The sequence below is a fragment of the Protomyctophum parallelum genome, assembly GCF_964188405.1.
Source record: "Protomyctophum parallelum genome assembly, chromosome: 10".
NCBI lineage: Eukaryota > Metazoa > Chordata > Actinopteri > Myctophiformes > Myctophidae > Protomyctophum > Protomyctophum parallelum.
In genome coordinates, this window is record NC_139704.1 from 23,982,535 (window position 1) to 24,001,966 (window position 19,432).

Here is a 19,432-nt window from a genome sequence, read left to right on the forward strand (position 1 = left end):
GGAAAGACGAACAAAGTTAGTAATACTAATGTTGATTACCAGTTGTCATATAAGGTGCAGAAGAAACCTTGCATGCGCTCCAGGTGCGTTTTATATACAGGTGAGTCTGCGCTCTCCAGCAGAGGTTGAGGAAGACCTAAAAAACAACATCACAACAGTCTGCTGAAACAATCTGTTTGACTAACAATCAGACAAAACAAGACGTAAATGGAAAATATGCATTTGGCATTTTATGTGGCATTTTATGTGGCATTACTGTACGATTGTAGGTTATTTGTTATGTTTGTATATTTCTAAATTAATATGTATTGTATTTTTGGGAAGGGACAAAAATACTAAGTTGAACCACAGGAACCTATTCTGGGGGCGAAAATAGCCAATCTACATGCTTACACAGTAGAGATGGGTAGAGATTTAGAGGGGGAAAAAGAAGGGAGCCTAGTATGGAACCTTGGGGTACTCCGGTCAACAATGTTATGTGTAACCCTAACCCTAATGACGTGTGTCTCTCACCTAGAACCATGTTCTTCTCTACGTCCATCACGTCGTACGCCCTTTTGAAGGTCTCACTCAGACGAGCCATGTTCTCTGGAGCAAACAGATTGTTGTGAGTTCTGTTGTGAGAGAGACAGAGAGACAGGTGGTTGAGCTCTGACAGTGAGACAGACAGTTGAGTTCTGACAGTGAGACAGACAGAGAGACAGACTGTTGAGTGACAGAAAGCGATTGATCGCAAATTCGCAATGGAGCTGTTTTCCTACCAAAGTTGGAGATCAGCTTAATAACAACATGACTCAGTGCTAGGCTAGCACGTTTTCAGTTGGGCAGGTTGGGCAGCAGGGCCAGGATCTGGGGGGTGCAGGGGTTTCTGTAGACTAGTACCTTATGAGAGCCAGCAGGTTGGGCAGCAGGGCCAGGATCTGGGGGGTGCAGGGGTTTCTGTAGACTAGTACCTTATGAGAGCCAGCAGGTTGGGCAGCAGGGCCAGGATCTGGGGGGTGCAGGGGTTTCTGTAGACTAGTACCTTATGAGAGCCAGCAGGTTGGGCAGCAGGGCCAGGATCTGGGGGGTGCAGGGGTTTCTGTAGATGGGAGCTCCGCTGGAGGTGTAGCCCGCCACGAAGCCCCCGGCCTTGGCCTCCTCCAGGTCTACGGGCCAACGGGCACGCTTCACCACGCCCAGCATGGTGTACAGGCAGAAGCTCAACTGCACACAGAGAGACAAAAAGATCTGGAGTCAATGTTCCGTCACCATCAGTGTTGCCCGCATGAGCCGAGCAGCCAAATATAGACCAAAATCACTGTGACGTCACCACAACCAAAATATATTTCCGTGTAAAATATATTCCCTTTCCACCGGTTGGTTCCCAATGGGAACCGGTTCAGTTCTCTTTGGTTCTTAGTCCATGAGCCAGAGCTATAAAAACTAGACCTATATTAATAGGATCAATACAAGTAAATTAATACATGATAACCTTTCCACAGTAGTGACTTTGATTTGATTTTCTATTATTTTGCATATTTTCCTACATAATGCCTCATTTGCATATTTAAACATGTAAAATTTGTAATACAATAAATCATTGTCTTCGTGTAAGTAATAAATTGGGGAAGTGTCATGGTGATAACAACATGTAGGTATGGTTTTGCCCACTCAATTCATAATTAACGTTTCAATGGAGCTGTGGCTCATGGACTAAGAACCAAAAAGAACTGAACCGGTTCCCATTGGGAGCAACCGGTGGAAAAGGGGCCAGACTGAGACAACACCGGTGTGTAACCAGGGTTGCCTGTAAGGTTTGGGAACCAGTGAAGTAAAGTACATGCGTACCCTGGTCCTGTTAATGGCTGCGGTGTCATCGTTGTCATGCTCAGTGAGCAGCTGGTCAGCACCGATGAAGGTTAGGAACTGGGCGGGGTCCCACAGCACCCTGGAACACAGCCACATGTCATTTATAAACAATACCACAGCATGCTGGAACACAGCCACATGTCATTTATAAACAATACCACAGCGTGCTGGAACACAGCCACATGTCATTTATAAACAATACCACAGCGTGCTGGAACACAGCCACATGTCATTTATACACAGTACCACAGCACCGTGGAACACAGCCACATGTAATTTATAAACAATACCACAGCATGCTGGAACACAGCCACATGTCATTTATAAACAATACCACAGCATGCTGGAACACAGCCACATGTCATTTATAAACAATACCACAGCATGCTGGAACACAGCCACATGTCATTTATAAACAATACCACAGCGTGCTGGAACACAGCCACATGTCATTTATAAACAATACCACAGCGTGCTGGAACACAGCCACATGTCATTTATACAATACCACAGCGTGCTGGAACACAGCCACATGGAGGGGCAGCTGACATTTATCCACAGCAATAGAAAGGTGTGTGTGTGCGCGCTTTGGCAATGTAAACATATGTAAATGTTTTCGCATGCCAATAAAGCTTCTTTGAATTGTGTGTGCACACCTTTCTGTGCAATACGAGTAGGGTTGAAACAGTTAATCCAACTAGTCGATTTAATCCATTTGAAACAAAAATAATCGATTTAGAAACATACCGAAAATAGCCAGCTATTTCCGCTATATTCGGAGGAGTATAAGACACAGCTTGAACGAGAGGCAGAGAGTTGAACACACTGACCGCGTCATCTCCTCCGACGTCCACTGGCTCACCACGGACGACATCAGCTCCTCCATGAAGGCCTTCTGCTTGTTGAAGTCCTTGAACTGGTTGCTGATGAGCACGAGGGCCTCGATGAGAGCACACTTCTCCATCTGCGTCAGCAGGGACTCGTTGGAGAACAGCTCCTTCACGTGGTTGTAGAGCATGTCGAAACAAGGCTGAAGGAAGGAAGGGAGAAAAGAAAAAGCATTCATAAGAGGTTAAAACATACGATCGCCACGACAGGGGTCTTACAATTTAGACATTTAGCAGATGCTCTTAATCCAGAGCGATTTACATTAAGCAAGAACACATGGTAATACATCAAATGCATAGAAATAGGACCATAAGTAAGCCAAGAACCTAACATCCGTCTAACAGTAGAATTAGAATAGAATACTTTTTTCCCTTCCATTTCTATGGAAAATGCATTTGTGTGAGTGGGTTGTATGCTGCCATTTGGAGCATACAATGTAGGCACGTCAGACTGAAGCATCCAGTCTGAAATCAGGCTAATGCGCCCATGAAGTCCTTGCCATTCCTTAACCCATTTAGGCCTGACTTTTAAATAAATTTAAAAAAAAATCACACCCATGTGAACTGAGTGGTGCAACTCCCCCAACCCCTCCTCTCTAACTCTCTCTCTCTCTCTCTCATTAGCAGGCAACAGTGCAGTCTCTTTGTTTCTGGCACAACAGCGCCCCTACTGGTACTAATAGTCATACTCGTGCTCATTAACGTCACATACATAGGTGAACCAACACATAGGTGAACACGGACATTGCTGTTCCTTGGAGTGGTTGCACCACTCAAAAATCTTCTAAATCCTCCAGTTTTCTGAAATAAATATTTTCACGTTTTCAAAAATAGCAGACCTACAAGCTCGTAGCGTGCCACTCAGTGGCGCGCTATGAGCTTGTACATCCAATAGTTAATTTCCAAGTTAATTATAACATAATATTTAAAACACCAAAAGGGGTTCCCGCCCAAAATGGGTTAAACCTTGACCCACGGCGCAGTGAGCTCACCAGAATGAACTGCGGGTAGTCTCTGCACATCTTGATGATAGAAGAGCAGGCGTGTCTCCTCACGTTCTTCACAGCCCGTGTCCGAGGCGCCTGAACGTCACACATCGGAACATTGAATATTTTCTTAAAAACAGTGACTTTATTAATTTTTTTCTCCACTCATAATGTTTAACAGCTGCTCACCTTGCTTTCCTGGACAACCTCAAACGTAATGGCAGCAAAGAGCTGGAGGCAAAAAGAACAGGCAGGTAAACAGACCACACACACAACAGAGCCGAGGTGAGGTAAGCAATTTCTGACCACTGAGTTGTAGAGAAAGTTGTAGCTGCATGGGCCAGTATAATTTAAAGTCTCTTGCGTTATCTTATCTTACCTTGACGAGGACCTGGGGCAGGAAATTGGGCCGGTGTGTGACGAAGGGGAACAGCGTGGAGACGATGGTGAGCACGCTGGACAGGAGGAGAGGGTCCCTGGTGTCGTAGTTCAGCACGGCCTGCAGGAGCTCCATGCCCTGGTCTACAGGCAGCCTCTGGAACACAAACACATTACATGATTACCTGGTGTCATATAGTTTCATCATTGTATACCTTTACTTGTTTATACATTTTCACCTTCCTACCTCCATGACTGCCTGCCTAAATATGTCCCAAACGGTCCAAAAACTGTTACCTCCACATCCAGTATTAATAAGAGGTTAATAACAGTTGTTCTGGTACCTCCACATCCAGTATCTTGAATATCTGGCCCATCACACTCTCCATGAAGACGGTCAGGGCGTCCCACTGCACCACAGAGGGAGACAGGACGGAGCACAGGCCCTCTGCCACCTTAGCTATAGGGAGGCACACACACACACACACACACACACACACACACACACACACACACACACACACACACACACACACACACACACACACACACACACACACACACACAAAGTTTGTTATACTTCCAAGTAATGGTTGATACACCGAAACCATGTACAAATCAAAGACACAGCCCACCTCCAGAATCAGGACCTCCTTGTGACTGGTGTCAACAAAGACACCATCAGGTGTATTCGGGATGTTAGCAAAGACATCGCATGCACATGCACATGTACACACACACACACACACACACACACACACACACACACACACACACACACACACACACACACACACACACACACACACAAGTGCCTGAACAGTCAATCTGTCTGTGCGTGAGAACTGAAACTTTTACCCCCCCTGATGGCTACACGATACTAAATGGAATTTTATTCAAAAGACTATGACTAAAGCTAAATCAAAATGTGCTGTCAAAATCAACCCTAGGTTACAGCATAGTTACATGCAGTGTTTCTATTACAGCATAGTTACATGCAGTGTTTCTATATGGTTACAGCATAGTTACATGCAGTGTTTCTATTACAGCATAGTTACATGCAGTGTTTCTATATGGTTACAGCATAGTTACATGCAGTGTTTCTATATGGTTACAGCATAGTTACATGCAGTGTTTCTATATGGTTACAGCATAGTTACATGCAGTGTTTCTATATGGTTACAGCATAGTTACATGCAGTGTTTCTATATGCTTACAGCATAGTTACATGCAGTGTTTCTATATAAAAAACTCAGAACATTATGAAAGACACTTCCCACCCCGGTCACTCACTGTTTGAACTGTTGCCATCAGGCAGACGGTACAGAGTGATCAAGTCAGGGACCAACAGATTCAGTAACAGCTTCTATCCCACAGCGGTAGTTGCACTCAATGCTGCTAAAAAATGATCTGTTGCTGCGACACATGTTTTGTTTTTCTGCTATCCTGAGTGCAATAAGGGTTTGTTGTGCAGCTAAACAGCTAAAATTACATGTTTGTGCATTAGTGCTACAGGGGTTGTGCAATAACAAGAAGTCATGTGTGTTTTGTTTTAGCTTGTATGTTGTTTTGTGATATGATGCACTGATTGGTTGGCACTTTTAGTTTCGTTGTACACGTTGCAATGACAAATAAAGATCTATCTATCTATCTATATGGTTACAGCATAGTTACATGCTGTGTTTCTATATGGTTACAGCATAGTTACATGTGGTGTTTCCGGTGTCGATGGGGCTGCTGATCTGGTACTGCAGCCACTCGGCAGCGATCTGGAACGCCTCCAGAGGAACGATGCGACACGAGCTTCTCACCACCTCGCTCTGCTGGCCTCGGAACGCTGTGGACGGAGGGGGGGGGGAACAGCACAGCGTGAGAACACCAGGGAGAACCCCCAGACAACAAGCAGTAACCAGTCACAATTCATCAAATGAAAACATAATTAAATTACACATTAAATGAACATAATTGTGTTAATTGTTTAAAGTAATTGTTAAAGCGCAAATAACATGCATTTTAAAACTGTCCCTCTTTCTAATGGTTTGAGCCTCAATCACCACTCTGATATAACCAGTCCTTGTCATTTCTTTCTGGACTTTTAAAGCAGTTTTAGCTGCAGTACCACAATGTCCTGAGGTGGTGGGGGTGCTGATATGCAGATTATTTAATATTTTAGTCATTATAATATTGATGCTTGTTTCCATTCCATGCCAGCTTGGACAACCAACAATGGTGGACATTGTAAACAAATGGAAATGCAAATTTGGAACTGAAGACTGAAGAAGGGGAGGAATTATACAAAGTAGGGTGGCATTGATGACATCACGATTAGGACAAAATCAGTTGAGCTGTTCCTGAGAGCAATTTCCATTAAAAGCACCTATAAGATATGAAAGCCTGATTGTTAAAAATTGGTTAATTGTGGGGATAAAAAACGCATATGGGAGCCCCAAAAAGAGAAAAGAAATTGAAAAAGTTGAATTTTATGTTATAGGTCCTTTAAAAGTGATGGAAATAACATGACCCCCTCACTCATTACTTCTAGTGCGTGAGGGGGCCATGATTTGTCAATTTCTTTTTTTAATTTCTTTATTTTTTAAGTTTATTTGTGAAATATCCCTTTAAGTGAGGGTGATTAGTGCGTGTAGTTTGTGGCTGTGGTTTTGAGAGGTCTGTCTGCAGTTCTTACAATTAAAGAAGGCGTTGAAGTCTTCATCACTGTCAAAGTCCAACCTGGAGAAATCACAGCTTGGGTTGTCATTCCTAGAGGGGAAGCCTGTCTAGAGAGGAACACAAACACACCGTTTATACATGTACTGGTTGGTGTAGTATTGATAGAACTGTTTATACATGTACTGGATGGTGTAGTAACTACAGTATATATACAGTAGAACTGTTACAGTGCTGTTAAGATAAAATCTGTGGCACCTTGACTAGGTTGGTCATGGTCGCTCGGAGGTATTTGACGGCCATCTCCTTCAAAACCACCGTCTTTGATAGGACCTCGTGTCTGAACACGGTTCCCCACGTAATCTGAGTGGAGGATTTTAAAAACTGGAGAGGAGAGGAGAAGGTTTTTCAAGCACATTTAACAAGTGCCACAATGTGAGCTTGTTATATCTGCTAATTTCGAACCACCGTTCTAAAACCACTGTTTTAGAAAGCCTAAGGGTTTCCCCGGTTATAACGGGTTAAATGACTATCCTTAAAGTGTGTCCCACCTGACTGGGGTGTGTGGTGAAGGCTAGGAAAGCTTCGGTGTACTTGCTGAGGTTGACAGGTACTTCCACGTCCACATCGGCACCCTGCGGACGGAACACGGTGCAGGCTTTTCATTCATGAACAGTACAACTTCGTTGTGAAGCGTTTATCGTCGACATAAAGCCAAAAGGTGGACTCTCACCACCAACGAGCAGAGCTGGCTTCCCAGTGCACACAGGACTTGACAGAGTCTCTTCAGAAAGGCGTAGCGGCGCTCCACCACTGCCGCCGGCTCTACTGGTCTGCAGTAGGAAGGGGAACACAAACGTCTTTGAACACGGACAGGTAGGGCCGCCGACTACACCTTTCTACACCACCCATCTGTATTAACGCATTCTGGGCGGGAACCTCCCTTGGTGTTATTGTTGTCATTATCGTGTCATTATGTTATACTTTAGCTATTGAATAGCAGATCTACAAGCTCATAGCTTGTAGATCTAGCTACATATAATTTTTGGAGTCCTTGACATGAAATATTGATTGAATTTCGACGTCAGGCCTAAATGGGTTAAGGGCTCTTTTCACACAGTGAGCGACGCTACGTCTGTATATTTCGCTTGGATCTGCGTGGTAGAGCTCTTCACGGGTCCAAAATGATAAGACCCATGATTTTTGTTCCGAGACCCAACTGGTTCCGAGATTATTATTACACATGGTAAAGTGCTTTGGATACAACCTTTTAAAAAGGGACATTTCACTTTCAAAAAACCTTTGTTCATTCTTTTGTCTACTCAGGCTTATATGAACACCCCAGACAGTTGCTTGATATTTGATATTCATTTTAGCTGCCCCGCCCCTTCCTATACAAACCCATTGTCATGATAGATTAATTGTAAACACCCAACATTTTTTCTGGTGACTAATATTGTCCTTCTAATTAATACATGAGGGGGCCGTGTTTCTTCATTTACGTGTTTCATTTATTTTTAATATTTGTTTTGGAAGAGAACCACCTCCATGAGGAGGCCGGAGACCAAATAACAGGGCCCCCTCACGTATTAGAAGGACAATATCAGTCAACAGATTTTTTTCGATGAATCTATCATGGTTAAAATGGAGTTTGAAGTTACAATGGGTTTGTATAGGAAGGAAGGGGCAGCTATCTAAATACTGAATCAAGCACCTTAAAAACTGTCCGGGGTGTTCACAAACTTCACATAAGCTTGAGTAGATGACCAAATGAAGGTTTTTTTTAAAGTGAAATATCCCTTTAACTCGTGTTAACTCCAGTCAGATTGTCCACGCGCCTCGCTACCCGAGCGCTCGCCGTCGACGCCCGTCACTGACGATGAAATACTAGGCAGGTGCTTCCCGTGTGAAAAAAGGGCCTTTGATGTGGGACACACAATGCATAACCTGGTGGCATCACTTACTGTGTGGGAGAGGATTTATTGCATAACGCTGCTCCGTCTGCAGACCTGCAACCAGACACACACACACACACACACACACACACACACACACACAAGACAATCAACAATGTTGGACGCATGCTACACCCTCTCACCGCGGTGTTTGGAAAACTACGACACACAGACATGACGTCACTGAGCCGCGGTGATGGACGAGTCAGCCCACTCACCCAGACACATCTCTCCGTTTTTTTACTAACCGACATTACCCTGCCGCATCCGTGATTGGTCTACTCTAGAATTTGGGTGGGCGGTCCCACCACTGGCTGCAGACAGGATGCAGTGAATGGCTAGTATAGTATAACTGGGGCTTTAGGAGGAGGGATGGCAGGGTAATGTGACGCTCAAGAATCTCCTCAACCCAACAGAAAACCAGGCAAAGACTGTAAAAGCGGTGCTTAATTTCATGGTAGCAACACGACTGCTAACATAGAAGTTATAATGGACAGAAAGGAGGTATATTCCCACCCAGTGGGAGGCAGCAATGTGCCGGAAGGCATCTAGTCTGCCGGAAATCACAAGAAGAAGAAGAAGGGATGGCAGGCAGCCTGGGCACACTTGAACTTCCATGCGTGGACAGAACTTCCATGTGTGGACCCACACGGCAGAATGCCGCTGGGGCAAGCTTTTCCGGGAATCTGGCCGACGCGGCAATCTGCCGCGTGGGTGGAGCTTCTTTTCCATCCACCAGCTGTCTAAAAAAACGGAAATGACGCACAACACAGCTTCTTCTGTCCGCGCATGGAATCTTAGATGTGCCCATAGCCAGGGTGTGTGTGTTTTCAGTGCAGGTATACTCACTGTGCAGCAGACAGGATGCAGTGAATGGCCACGTCGTCAAAAAGCAGCATGAAGGGCTTCCTGTCCTCCAGCCTGCCCTGTGTGACAAGAACACAACACAACATGTGCTTCTTTTTATGCATTTCTTTTTGAGTGGTGCAACCACTCCAAGGAACAGCAATGTCCGTGTTCACCTATGCGCCTATGTGTTGGTTAATGAGCACCAGACTATGGGGTACCAGTAGGGGCGATGTTGCCAGAAACAGAGAGAGGGATAGTGCTGCACTGCTGCCTGCTAATATGAGAGAGAGAGAGAGAGCGAGAGAGAGAGAGAGGTGTGTGTGTGTGTGTGTGTGTGTGTGTGTGTGTGTGTGTGGGGGGGGGGGGGGTTGTTGTTTGGTGTCTTTAGCATTTTTTTGTGATGTCGTTTGGTGTTTTTAGCATTTAGATTAATTGTCATAAAAATAACTGATTAAATGATTTGAATTGTGTTTTTCTTTCTATTTTTTGCATTGAACATTGCACGTAAAAATTTAATTTCCGCTTGCCTTTTACTTTAGGCTTTGTAATTAAAAGAAACTCCACAGGGAAGATATTAAAATTAACAGAAATATACACAGAAATGACTGACATTTAACCATTTTGTACTTTAAAAAACAATAGCTTCTGCTACAATCTTCTATTTATGTGGGTCCATTTTGTTTCATTTTACGCTCTCACATTATTGTTAAACATCTGCATTACTCAAAGGAGAATTTCAGACTAGAAGGCCTTCTTACCTTTAACTACTACTACTACTACTACTACTACTAACTACAAATAAAGGTAAGAAAGCCTTCTAGTCCGAAATTCTCCTTTAATTTACAAGAACTCTACACAATTAGATAATGTAGAAGAATTGTCTTGCCTGTTATTTCTCCTATGGTAACACATCAATACAGAATACAGCATCAATCTTATCCAATCTTACATTTTGGGTCTGAGAGGCCAAATATCATGGTGGTCCGTGGTTCAAATGCTGAAAACATAATGGGCCTTGGCATGCAAAAGGTTGAAAACCACTGCTCTAGACTAGTGTGTGTGTGTGTGTGTGTGTGTGTGTGTGTGTGTGTGTGTGTGTGTGTGTGTGTGTGTGTGTGTGTGTGACCGACTGACTGACCTTTCTGCTGATGGCGATCAGAAGGCACTCTGCGGCCTCCAGCTGCAGCTCGGGGTCGCTCAGCAGCAGACACAGCATCTCCAGCAGACGACAGTTGTCGTTGGTGACGTAGGACAGCGCCACCCAGTCGATGTAGCCCGCCAGCGTGTTCAGGGTCACCACGGCCACCCGGCAGTGAGCCCGGGCCTGTGTCTCCAGGGAGAGAGAGAGGGACGGAGCCCTGGCCTGAGAGGGAGGGAGGGACAGAAGGAAGAGTACCCTTTTTGTTTTACTTACGGTTAATTAAATGTATCAAAACCACAACGAAGAAATTCCCGAAAAGGTCCTGTGCAAAAACGTACTTGAGTAGAACAGTATAAAAGGTATTGGCATCACAATGTACAATATTTGTACTGAGAATTGAAAATACTCCAATTTGTATTTGAGTACATGTACTTAGTTACTTTCTGGTCACAGAAACAGTATAGGGTCAGATCACTGCTGGATTCAAGACGGACAAGAGTTACAGAGCGGGTTGATTGATCAGAAATTTAAACAGCACAAGGTACAGTCAAGCTAACACAAATAAGTCCTGGTGACTGGTTTCCATTGTGGTCCTAGGTCTGTTCATCAACATAGCAACAAAATTAATACAATTATAATCACGTTATCATACAAACACAAAACGCTGTACGCACAAAAGAGATGGGGAAAAATATCAGGAGTGCAAGTGCCGTTTTCTCACCTGAAGTTCTTGACCAGGAACATTTTTCTGGACAAGGAAAGAAAAGAGACATTGAGAAGAAAGGCCTAAGCAGATTCGAATTTGAGTTCCCCCCTACAAGACCTACAAGCTTGTAGACTTGTAGGTCTGACAAACCCAAGGTCTGACAGTCATTAGACCAACAACCCACCCCAAACCCTAACCTAACCCTAACCGCAAGCACGATGCAATGCATGTCGGGAGCGACGGGTGTTGGACCTTTGGTGTGTCAGATAAGCGTGCGCACCCCGGGTTAAAAGCTATAAGGTGACACAGATGCGGTTCCAGGTCTTAAAGAGGGGGGGCTGGAGGCTATGTGTGACTGACCAGCTTGCGGTAGTCGTCCACATTGATCTGCAGGATGCCCAGCATGAAGCTGAAGATGTTGTCCATGTTCTGGGTGAGGGTCTGCTGGATGTCCCGGCGCCGCTGGGTGGGCAGCGTCTGGAAGGTGATCACGTCCTCCGCCAGTCGCAGCAGGATCAGCATCACCAGCTCCGTCTGAGCCTCCTGTGGGAGGGTTGATTTTGACAGATTGTTTTATTATTTCTTTTTTTAGTAATCTGAAATGTTTTGGTTTTAGTCTAGTTTTATCCACAGTATTTAGTCGACTAAAATGCATTTTGGCGGTTCTTGCTGCCATTGTAATGCCTGATTTTACACTTGGTTGCATGCTGAAAATAGCCGTTGTGAGCTTGCATTTCTGCTATTTTCAGCATGCAACCAAACATAAAGTTATGTGTATTTTAGTTCTACTGGATCTCTTCTCCACTAGTCCATACCTGATATTTAGAGCGTGCAAGTAATGTTATCAGTCAGGTGCTACCACTAACCAACTCAGAAATTACATATACATACATATAGACATATATATATAGACATATGAGCATGTTTCAGTGTCGGGTGGACTAAAGGTAATGCCCCTATGTATACATGTACAGTATGTAATCTGACACCACTGCCATAACAGGCATAAGTAATCATTACCGTACTTCAAAATAAAATAAAAAATCCTCCAAAAGCAAGGTACATAGCAAATAGCTAAACCTAATAATTCAATATTGCAAACGTTCTTTCACAGAGAGGAAGAGATTTGAACGTTTGTAGCGGTCTACAGTACTTGCACGCTCTGCTTGCGCACTAGTAGGCCATTTATGGCCTACTTGTGTGCAACAAGCAAGTAGGCACTCGACAGAGTGCAGTTCTAGTTTTGTCTAGTTTTCTTCTTTTTGTAGTTTGCCGAGCTACACCGAGTGCGTGTAACGTGTGCACAGTCCACGAAATACATGCGCGTGCAAATGCGCATGCAAACCCCAGTGCCTGCCCAGTGTCCCCCAGTGCCCCCCCAGTGCCTCCCCAGTGTCTCCAATAGCAATACAAGAGCAATAATACAAATTAATATTAATTTATTAATCTAATTAATTAATCTAATTAATTAATTGATTAATCAAAACTTTATAATTAAAAAATCATTAACAGAGGAAATAGCCGATCTACAGGCTGTGAGCTTTGGAGATTTTCGAGTGAGCCGTGATCGAGAAAAGGCTGGGAGGAACAACTGTTATAAACATTTATGACACGGCATCATTCCCAATGGCAGGGCTTGCTATGCAAAATGACATGCAAGGTTCAAGGTTCAAGGTTCAAGGTGTTTTATTGTCACATAGATGTACAGGTACAGCATTGTGAAAAACTTTCGTTGGGTGATGCTCCACAATACACATAGTTAAAAATAAAATAACAATACTAAGTATAAAATTCTAAAAGTTTTAAAAGTTTTAAAGGACACGGAATGTTCAATGTTCATTTAGGCTTGTTGAGCAGTCTCACAGCCTGAGGGATAAAGCAGAATACTTCCGAGGTAAAAACGACTGGAATAGGGTAAGAGAATACATGAGTCACTCACCCCTACGCTGGTCAGAGATTCCATCTCTTTCAACATGTCTGGCCACTGCTGAGGCCACTCTCTCTTGATCATTTCAACTATGATGCGTGACAGAGCATCTTTAATGTGACTCTCCTCCTCCATTATGGAATGTGTTCCCTGGCAAATCAATCAACATCAAACATGCGTCAGAAAGAATAACCTTCAAAATAATCGAACTCAGGTCTTAATGGGTAAATGGGTTAAGACAATCAGGCTTACCTCCGACAGCAGCTGCATGGCACAGTTCTTGAGCTGAACCTTCTCTGGCTGGGGCATGTCATTCCATCTGAACCTGCTCAAACGCATGACACAAGTCACACAACACATCAGAACGGTGTCCCCTAGGGGGGGTCGCCAAATTATTATGGCGGGTCCCCAAATTATTAAAAAGAAAACATTTTTTTTTGCAACTGAATGGCTTGAAAATGGAAATTTAGAGTTTACATATAGTACACATAATACATGCATACACCTTCCCTAATGATTATATCTGGTTTCAGTATTTATTTATGGTGTATTGTCTCTATTATTAAGGTTATTGTAGCAGTCAATTTATATTGGGGGTCGGGAGTGGGCGGGCGGGTCGGGGCGGGGGTCCCGAGACATTGCCAAAGCATTTCCGGGGGTCCCCGGACAAAAACGTTGAGAACACCTGCCCTAGGGTAGGTGGGTGCCCTCACAAAAAACATGCAGTAAAGTACATGTTGCTCTCGTCACGCATTATACTTTCTATAATATATAATATATATAGTCTATATAATTTGATAGTCAAAAGAGCCTCAATATCCTCATACCTACTTCTCCAAAGTTAGTGACAGTCACAACACTAGATGGAGACTAGAGTGACCATGATGGGGTACCACCAACAACCAACGCTAGACGGAGAGAGCGACCATGATGTGTTCCCTCTTACTTACCTAATATTTGCCAATTTGGTATTAAAAATAAATTAAGTGATTAAATTGTCACTTTAGAAATGTGCAGATTATACCCTGTGTACTTATATTGTATGTTGGTTTGTTTACTACAGAGTGAGAAACAATGTTGATAATCATCTCCCCAAAATAATTTGGCGACTGCCAGTTTGGGAACCTCAGCCTCTACCATGTGCTGTGTGAGTCATAAAGTATTCAAGAAATCAATCAGAAACTCTTCCATTGGGCCACTCACTTGATGACGTGTTCGAGGATCTGCAGGCCGAAGTGTCTCACGACGGCGTTTTGGCTTTTATCGGCCAGCTGCAAGCCGCACGGCACACAGAACACACACTTCTCTTTGAACTCTTCACAGAACTGTCGACATAATAACAGAAGAAAATGTCATACATTTATCTGCAGGGGGAAGATATTCATACAACTAGCTCTGGGGCACAGCGGTTCGGCATGCTGTAGTCTTCAGATTACATGGATTCAAGAAAGAAATGCAATCTCAGGGTTATTTTGTTGTTAAGGCAATAGATCTAATCTGCGATTTGTGAAAAGAGCACCCACACAACGCTAGTGTGGTGTTTCATGAACAATTAGTGCAAATAAAATTTATGTTGATGTTTTGGTAGCGACACAACCAACCAGCAGAATAAATCACAGATGCTTATTAACCTTTTGCTTTTAGTTCATTAGGGTTTTCTAGGAGATCGCACATTCTATTGAACTACCAGTTCAAATAACGCTTTAATCTTAAAATAACCAATAACGGTGTATGACATCATGCACATAAGACATTCTATTATAGAATCCAAATGACTGAAATCAGTCATGGCAACTGATAACTTTAATCCAGGGACCCCCACTACCCAGGGGTCCTTGAGGGAGTTCCAGGGGGTCCCCAGCTAAATGATAGTTTGGAACCAAATGGACCCTTGTGGGTACAAATGGTCCACACTCAAGAGTTAAAATTAACATTGATTTTACAATATGAATTGGGGTCTCAGAGATAGAAAAGCCATTAAATGTGGGCCCATACACTAATATGCATGTCAAACTGAGAATCCTTGAAATTGAAAAGGTTGAAAATCACTGCTAGGGCCGTAAACATCTTCTCTTATGGGGGTCCCTATCTCTTCAAATGGGGGTCTGCAGGCTAAAGTGTCAATTTGGACGTCCTTGGCATGAAAAAGTTTGGGAACCACTGCTTTAATATACCATGTTGTGTTCTATTTATAGTATGGTAGTTTTAATGATTGTAATTACTGCAATCAGTCATGGTGGCTGATCACTTCAAATGAGTAATGTTAGCATTTCAAAACATATTGTGAGCTTGTAGATCTGCTATTCATTCTTTCCATGATAGGGATGCTGGGGCTGGAGTGTTTATAAGCTCCCTTAGATGACCAAGTGCAAGTCATGTTAAAGATGATTACATGATCCAACAAGTCCATGTTACAATTGTATCGCTAATGGCTTTGGAACTTTAGAATACGTCCTGCAGTGCATTTGAACCACTGTGACTGTGGCATTTCTTTCCATATCCTTTAGTCTGTTGTCTTTTCGTTGTAAAGTAAAGTGCGTCTGTAAAGTGTGTGTAACGTTGAATTGCATGTAAACATCAGCTAGAGGATCCATCCATGGTGGCTATATTAAATCAGAACATTTGCTAAGAAAATAAGAGCAAAAGTCACACTGCCATTAATTATCAGTTGTTAAATTGTTGTACGCCACGTTTGTCTCCTAAACTTTACACCTCTGCACCTTTTTTCCTCGTCCATTCCAATGATGGCTATAGTGGTCATTGTCCCAACGAATGAATGAAGTGGCAATGTGTGCTAACATCTGTGCAATGTGGTGATGTCCAAAGCTAACATTGCTAAGTGTGCCAGCTGAGCTGTCACTAAAACACTTTACTAAAGTGCAAAAAGTGTGTGGACCTCTTCTAACGTGTCCAAATCTTTATACTATGTATGCGTGTTTGTTTGTTTGTTTTTGTATTTATTTTTTAGCTTGAGCAACATCGTCGGCTTTTCAGAACAGAGCCACCACACGTCCATAGAAGCAGCTAAGCTAACCGTTAGCTCTGGAGGACCAGAGCTAGCCGTTAGCTTAGCTAGCGTGTTCAGCAGCAGCCCCGTCGACATGCAGCTCTGAGCTACCTCCTCCAGGGCTGCTAGACCTCCATGGTTCAGCCCCAGTGAAGTCACACATGCTTCTATACCTTCAGAGCCTCCAGCCGGTATATCTGGCTCGACGTTGCGTCCATCGTGACGGTCACAGCCTTGATGAGCTGCTCGCACATCGATGCCACCTGCTCCGAAGACATGACTGAAGTCCTGTCTGTATGTGTGTGTGTGTGTGGAGTGGGGGGACTCTAGTGTGTGTATGTGGAGTGGGGTGGGGGACTGTGTGTGTGTGTGTGTGTGTGTGTGTGTGTGTGTGTGTGTGCGTGCGTGTGGGAGTGGGTAAGTGTGCGCGCGTGTGCGTGCGTGCGTGTGCAAAACAACTGGACTCACTGACTGAATATAGCACGCGCGAGGAGAATTGATTTATTGCTAGTTTTTGGGGAGGGAACATTAATCTTGAACTGTTTTGGGATTTTGAATATTTTTGAAACACAACCTGTGACCCCAGGGTTGATGTTTATATAATGGACTATAGCATGCCTCCTCCAACCAGTTGCACTTTACATCCATTTCTCTCACTAGTGTCCAGACATGACATTCTATTGCTTGCAACTGACTTGAATGACTTCTGCATTCAGCTTCAATGGTATCATTTAAAAAATCACACTTGTGTGAAGTAAGAGGTGCTCTTATCATCAGGGACGGATTAACCCCTACGAGGGCCCCTGGGCCGGTAATTCTTGCAGGGTCCATAGGGCACATGCGCACGACAACTACAACATGACGTCACAAGCCGCGGTAAAGAGCAAACCACCGCCACCGCTCCAGCCCTTCTCTCTGTTTTTACTCACCACCGGAGCGGTGGTCACCTCACCACCGAAAATGTACTTAACAACTGCTTCAGGCTTAAATAAGACTTTTGTCCAGTCAACCTCCGTTCGCATGTGCAATACTGCTTCTGTAAGATTGCATTGGGAAAACTGGGGAAAACATGATACCGACTGACAAACAACCGCTTTGTAAGCAGTTGTTTTACCCCTGACTTAAAATGTTACGTGCCGGCATAAGTTTATCAACTGTACAGTATCTTGCAGGTTCTGATACCTTTACTTTTTGGAAACGATACTGAGAAAAGGGTTTAATCCACTGTTATGGACAGGCTTGACCCTGTTTCGACCTGTGCAGGGATATCCTTCTGTGGAACCTCATCTCAGAGCTACAGTGTAGCAGTGTAGTTTGTCCGCCAATCATCTTTACCAAATATGGCCCTGGCCTATGGGGAACTCCATATTTGGACATCAGTATCACGTCAGATTGACTCTGCGAACTGCCGCCACGCAATTGCAGTGATGTCACTCATGAGATCATCAATATAGAATATTCTAGCGCTACCATTTTCATATATTATGTGTTGATTAGCAGTGCTCAGCCTCTTGCACTTTACCACAGTAGCCAAAACCTTGAAACAGCACGCTGGGTAAAGAGCAATGGAAGGATGCAGGCAACATCGCAACAATCTCAAGGGGGTCCTACAGTTGTCATTAGAAGCAGGGTCTGCTGCAGTATCCACCCCCGTTGTGCCCATGCCAGAGGACAGAGCAGAGTGGCTGAGAGGAGCTCTCGCAGAGGTGTGTAGATGGCAGACGGACGAGGTGGACCAGATGAAGCAGTGCCTGATCGTCCTACACAAAGACGACGTGAACGTTAAGGAGATAGAGGGAGGAGAGGGGGAGAGAGAGGAGCGCGACGAAGACGAGCGCGAGGCGGCCCTGGACCTTCTGTCGTACTTGTGCGAGAACCTGGACAATGCCCGAGACCTGATGACTCTGGGCGGACTGGAGTTGTGCGTCGCCCGGTGCCTGCGTCACGCCCGAAGTGGGGTGAGGTGGCGCGCCGCCCAGCTCCTCGCCTCCAGCGCCCAGAACATGCCGGAGGTGCAGCGCTATCTGCTCAATGATGTCGGTGCGCTGCGCATGCTGCTGCAGATGACCGACACTGACCCCCATCCCATGGTCAGGGTGAAAGCCCTCTATGCCGTGTCATGTCTGGTCGGCGGGGAGCAGCAGGCGGGACTAGAGACGTTCCTTTCCCACGACGGTTTCTCGACGCTGATGCGGGGGATGCAGTCCGACGACGAGAAGCTGAGGACCAAGTGGGCCTTTCTGCTGCTCAAGATTCTCACGGCATACCCGGAGCACAAAGACACGGTTCTGTCCATGGGCATGGTGCAACAGCTGGTGTCCGTTATTCGCTCGCCGCACTCTGCCGTGCACGAACACGTACTTGGCGCGCTGTGCTGCTTGGTGGAGGAATGCCCCCAGGGGGTCCAGGTCTGCAGGAGGCCTTCTCTGAGCCTGGAGGAGCTGCTCCAACTGAGAGCCAATGACCTGCAGGGGAGAGAGGAGTGTGAGGAGGAGTTGGACTTCTGCCAGCGCCTGAGGTCTGTGTGCTTCGGTAGACGGCGTATGGGGCTGGTGGATCACGACACAATGCATCTCTGAGCTCCCTCAAGGTCAGGGTCAATTTCAGTTTAGAATTTTAGTTCATTAGGGGCCAAGCCCGAATGGGAAAAAAGGACCTTATTGTTTGTTTGTATTGTTTTTTCTTCTTCCGACACTTTTTGCAGTTCTGGTAGTTCTGTGCTGTCGCTCGCTTTCCATGGAATTCAGCACTATGGTAGAGGTCATTGGAAACGGTCAAGAACTGAAGCTCACAGTCATTCGTCAAAGGACCTCTGACCTTTAGATCTCCCAATTATATGATTGTGTGAATTATATGATCCACTCCTGGGATTTCCGTATAGCCTGGTTAACCACTCCCCCTTGAAATCGCATTTCCATTCATTTGTACAGAAGAGTCTGGACCCTGCTAATGCAGCACGTTGTGAGCTTGCAGATCGTCGGTGCCCCACTCACCATGAATCCAAGCAGAGGTCCTCACAACTACTGCGCAATGGCCAAATGCCATTGCGCAGTAGCCTACACCAACAAGTCTATGCGT

At 44.7% G+C, this 19,432-nt stretch overlaps 2 protein-coding genes across 5 annotated transcripts in view; one reads left to right on the plus strand and one right to left on the minus strand.

Annotated features, from left to right (window-relative positions):
- xpo5 (exportin 5) overlaps window positions 1–16,652 on the minus strand; it is a 28,139-nt gene extending 11,487 nt beyond the window's left edge. Inside the window, exons 1-23 of one of the 4 annotated variants that reach the window (XM_083775601.1) lie at window positions 16,528–16,652; window positions 14,551–14,672; window positions 13,600–13,672; window positions 13,360–13,497; window positions 11,781–11,963; window positions 11,436–11,462; window positions 10,712–10,897; window positions 9,574–9,650; window positions 8,734–8,778; window positions 7,503–7,602; window positions 7,321–7,404; window positions 7,028–7,153; window positions 6,789–6,879; window positions 5,811–5,939; window positions 4,447–4,562; window positions 4,104–4,259; window positions 3,914–3,955; window positions 3,731–3,820; window positions 2,682–2,881; window positions 1,831–1,930; window positions 1,025–1,206; window positions 514–614; window positions 40–136 (exon numbers count right to left, since the gene is read on the minus strand). In XM_083775601.1, the coding sequence (XP_083631727.1) occupies window positions 40–136; window positions 514–614; window positions 1,025–1,206; window positions 1,831–1,930; window positions 2,682–2,881; window positions 3,731–3,820; window positions 3,914–3,955; window positions 4,104–4,259; window positions 4,447–4,562; window positions 5,811–5,939; window positions 6,789–6,879; window positions 7,028–7,153; window positions 7,321–7,404; window positions 7,503–7,602; window positions 8,734–8,778; window positions 9,574–9,650; window positions 10,712–10,897; window positions 11,436–11,462; window positions 11,781–11,963; window positions 13,360–13,497; window positions 13,600–13,672; window positions 14,551–14,672; window positions 16,528–16,632 (2,570 nt within the window). In that variant the 5' untranslated portion in view covers window positions 16,633–16,652. Of the gene's footprint in view, window positions 1–39; window positions 137–513; window positions 615–1,024; window positions 1,207–1,830; window positions 1,931–2,681; window positions 2,882–3,730; window positions 3,821–3,913; window positions 3,956–4,103; window positions 4,260–4,446; window positions 4,563–5,810; window positions 5,940–6,788; window positions 6,880–7,027; window positions 7,154–7,320; window positions 7,405–7,502; window positions 7,603–8,733; window positions 8,779–9,573; window positions 9,651–10,711; window positions 10,937–11,435; window positions 11,463–11,780; window positions 11,964–13,359; window positions 13,498–13,599; window positions 13,673–14,550; window positions 14,673–16,527 lie in introns of all 4 variants that reach the window. The other 3 variants (XM_083775600.1, XM_083775599.1, XM_083775602.1) reach the window with 3 other exon arrangements.
- A 1,267-nt stretch (window positions 16,653–17,919) lies between these two features.
- LOC310865746 (hsp70-binding protein 1-like) lies at window positions 17,920–18,933 on the plus strand (the record flags this gene model as incomplete). Its single annotated transcript, XM_083774955.1, has 1 exon — window positions 17,920–18,933. The coding sequence occupies one exon, from the start codon at window positions 17,920–17,922 to the stop codon at window positions 18,931–18,933; it is 1,014 nt and encodes a 337-aa protein (XP_083631081.1).
- Between the last annotated feature and the right edge of the window lie 499 nt (window positions 18,934–19,432).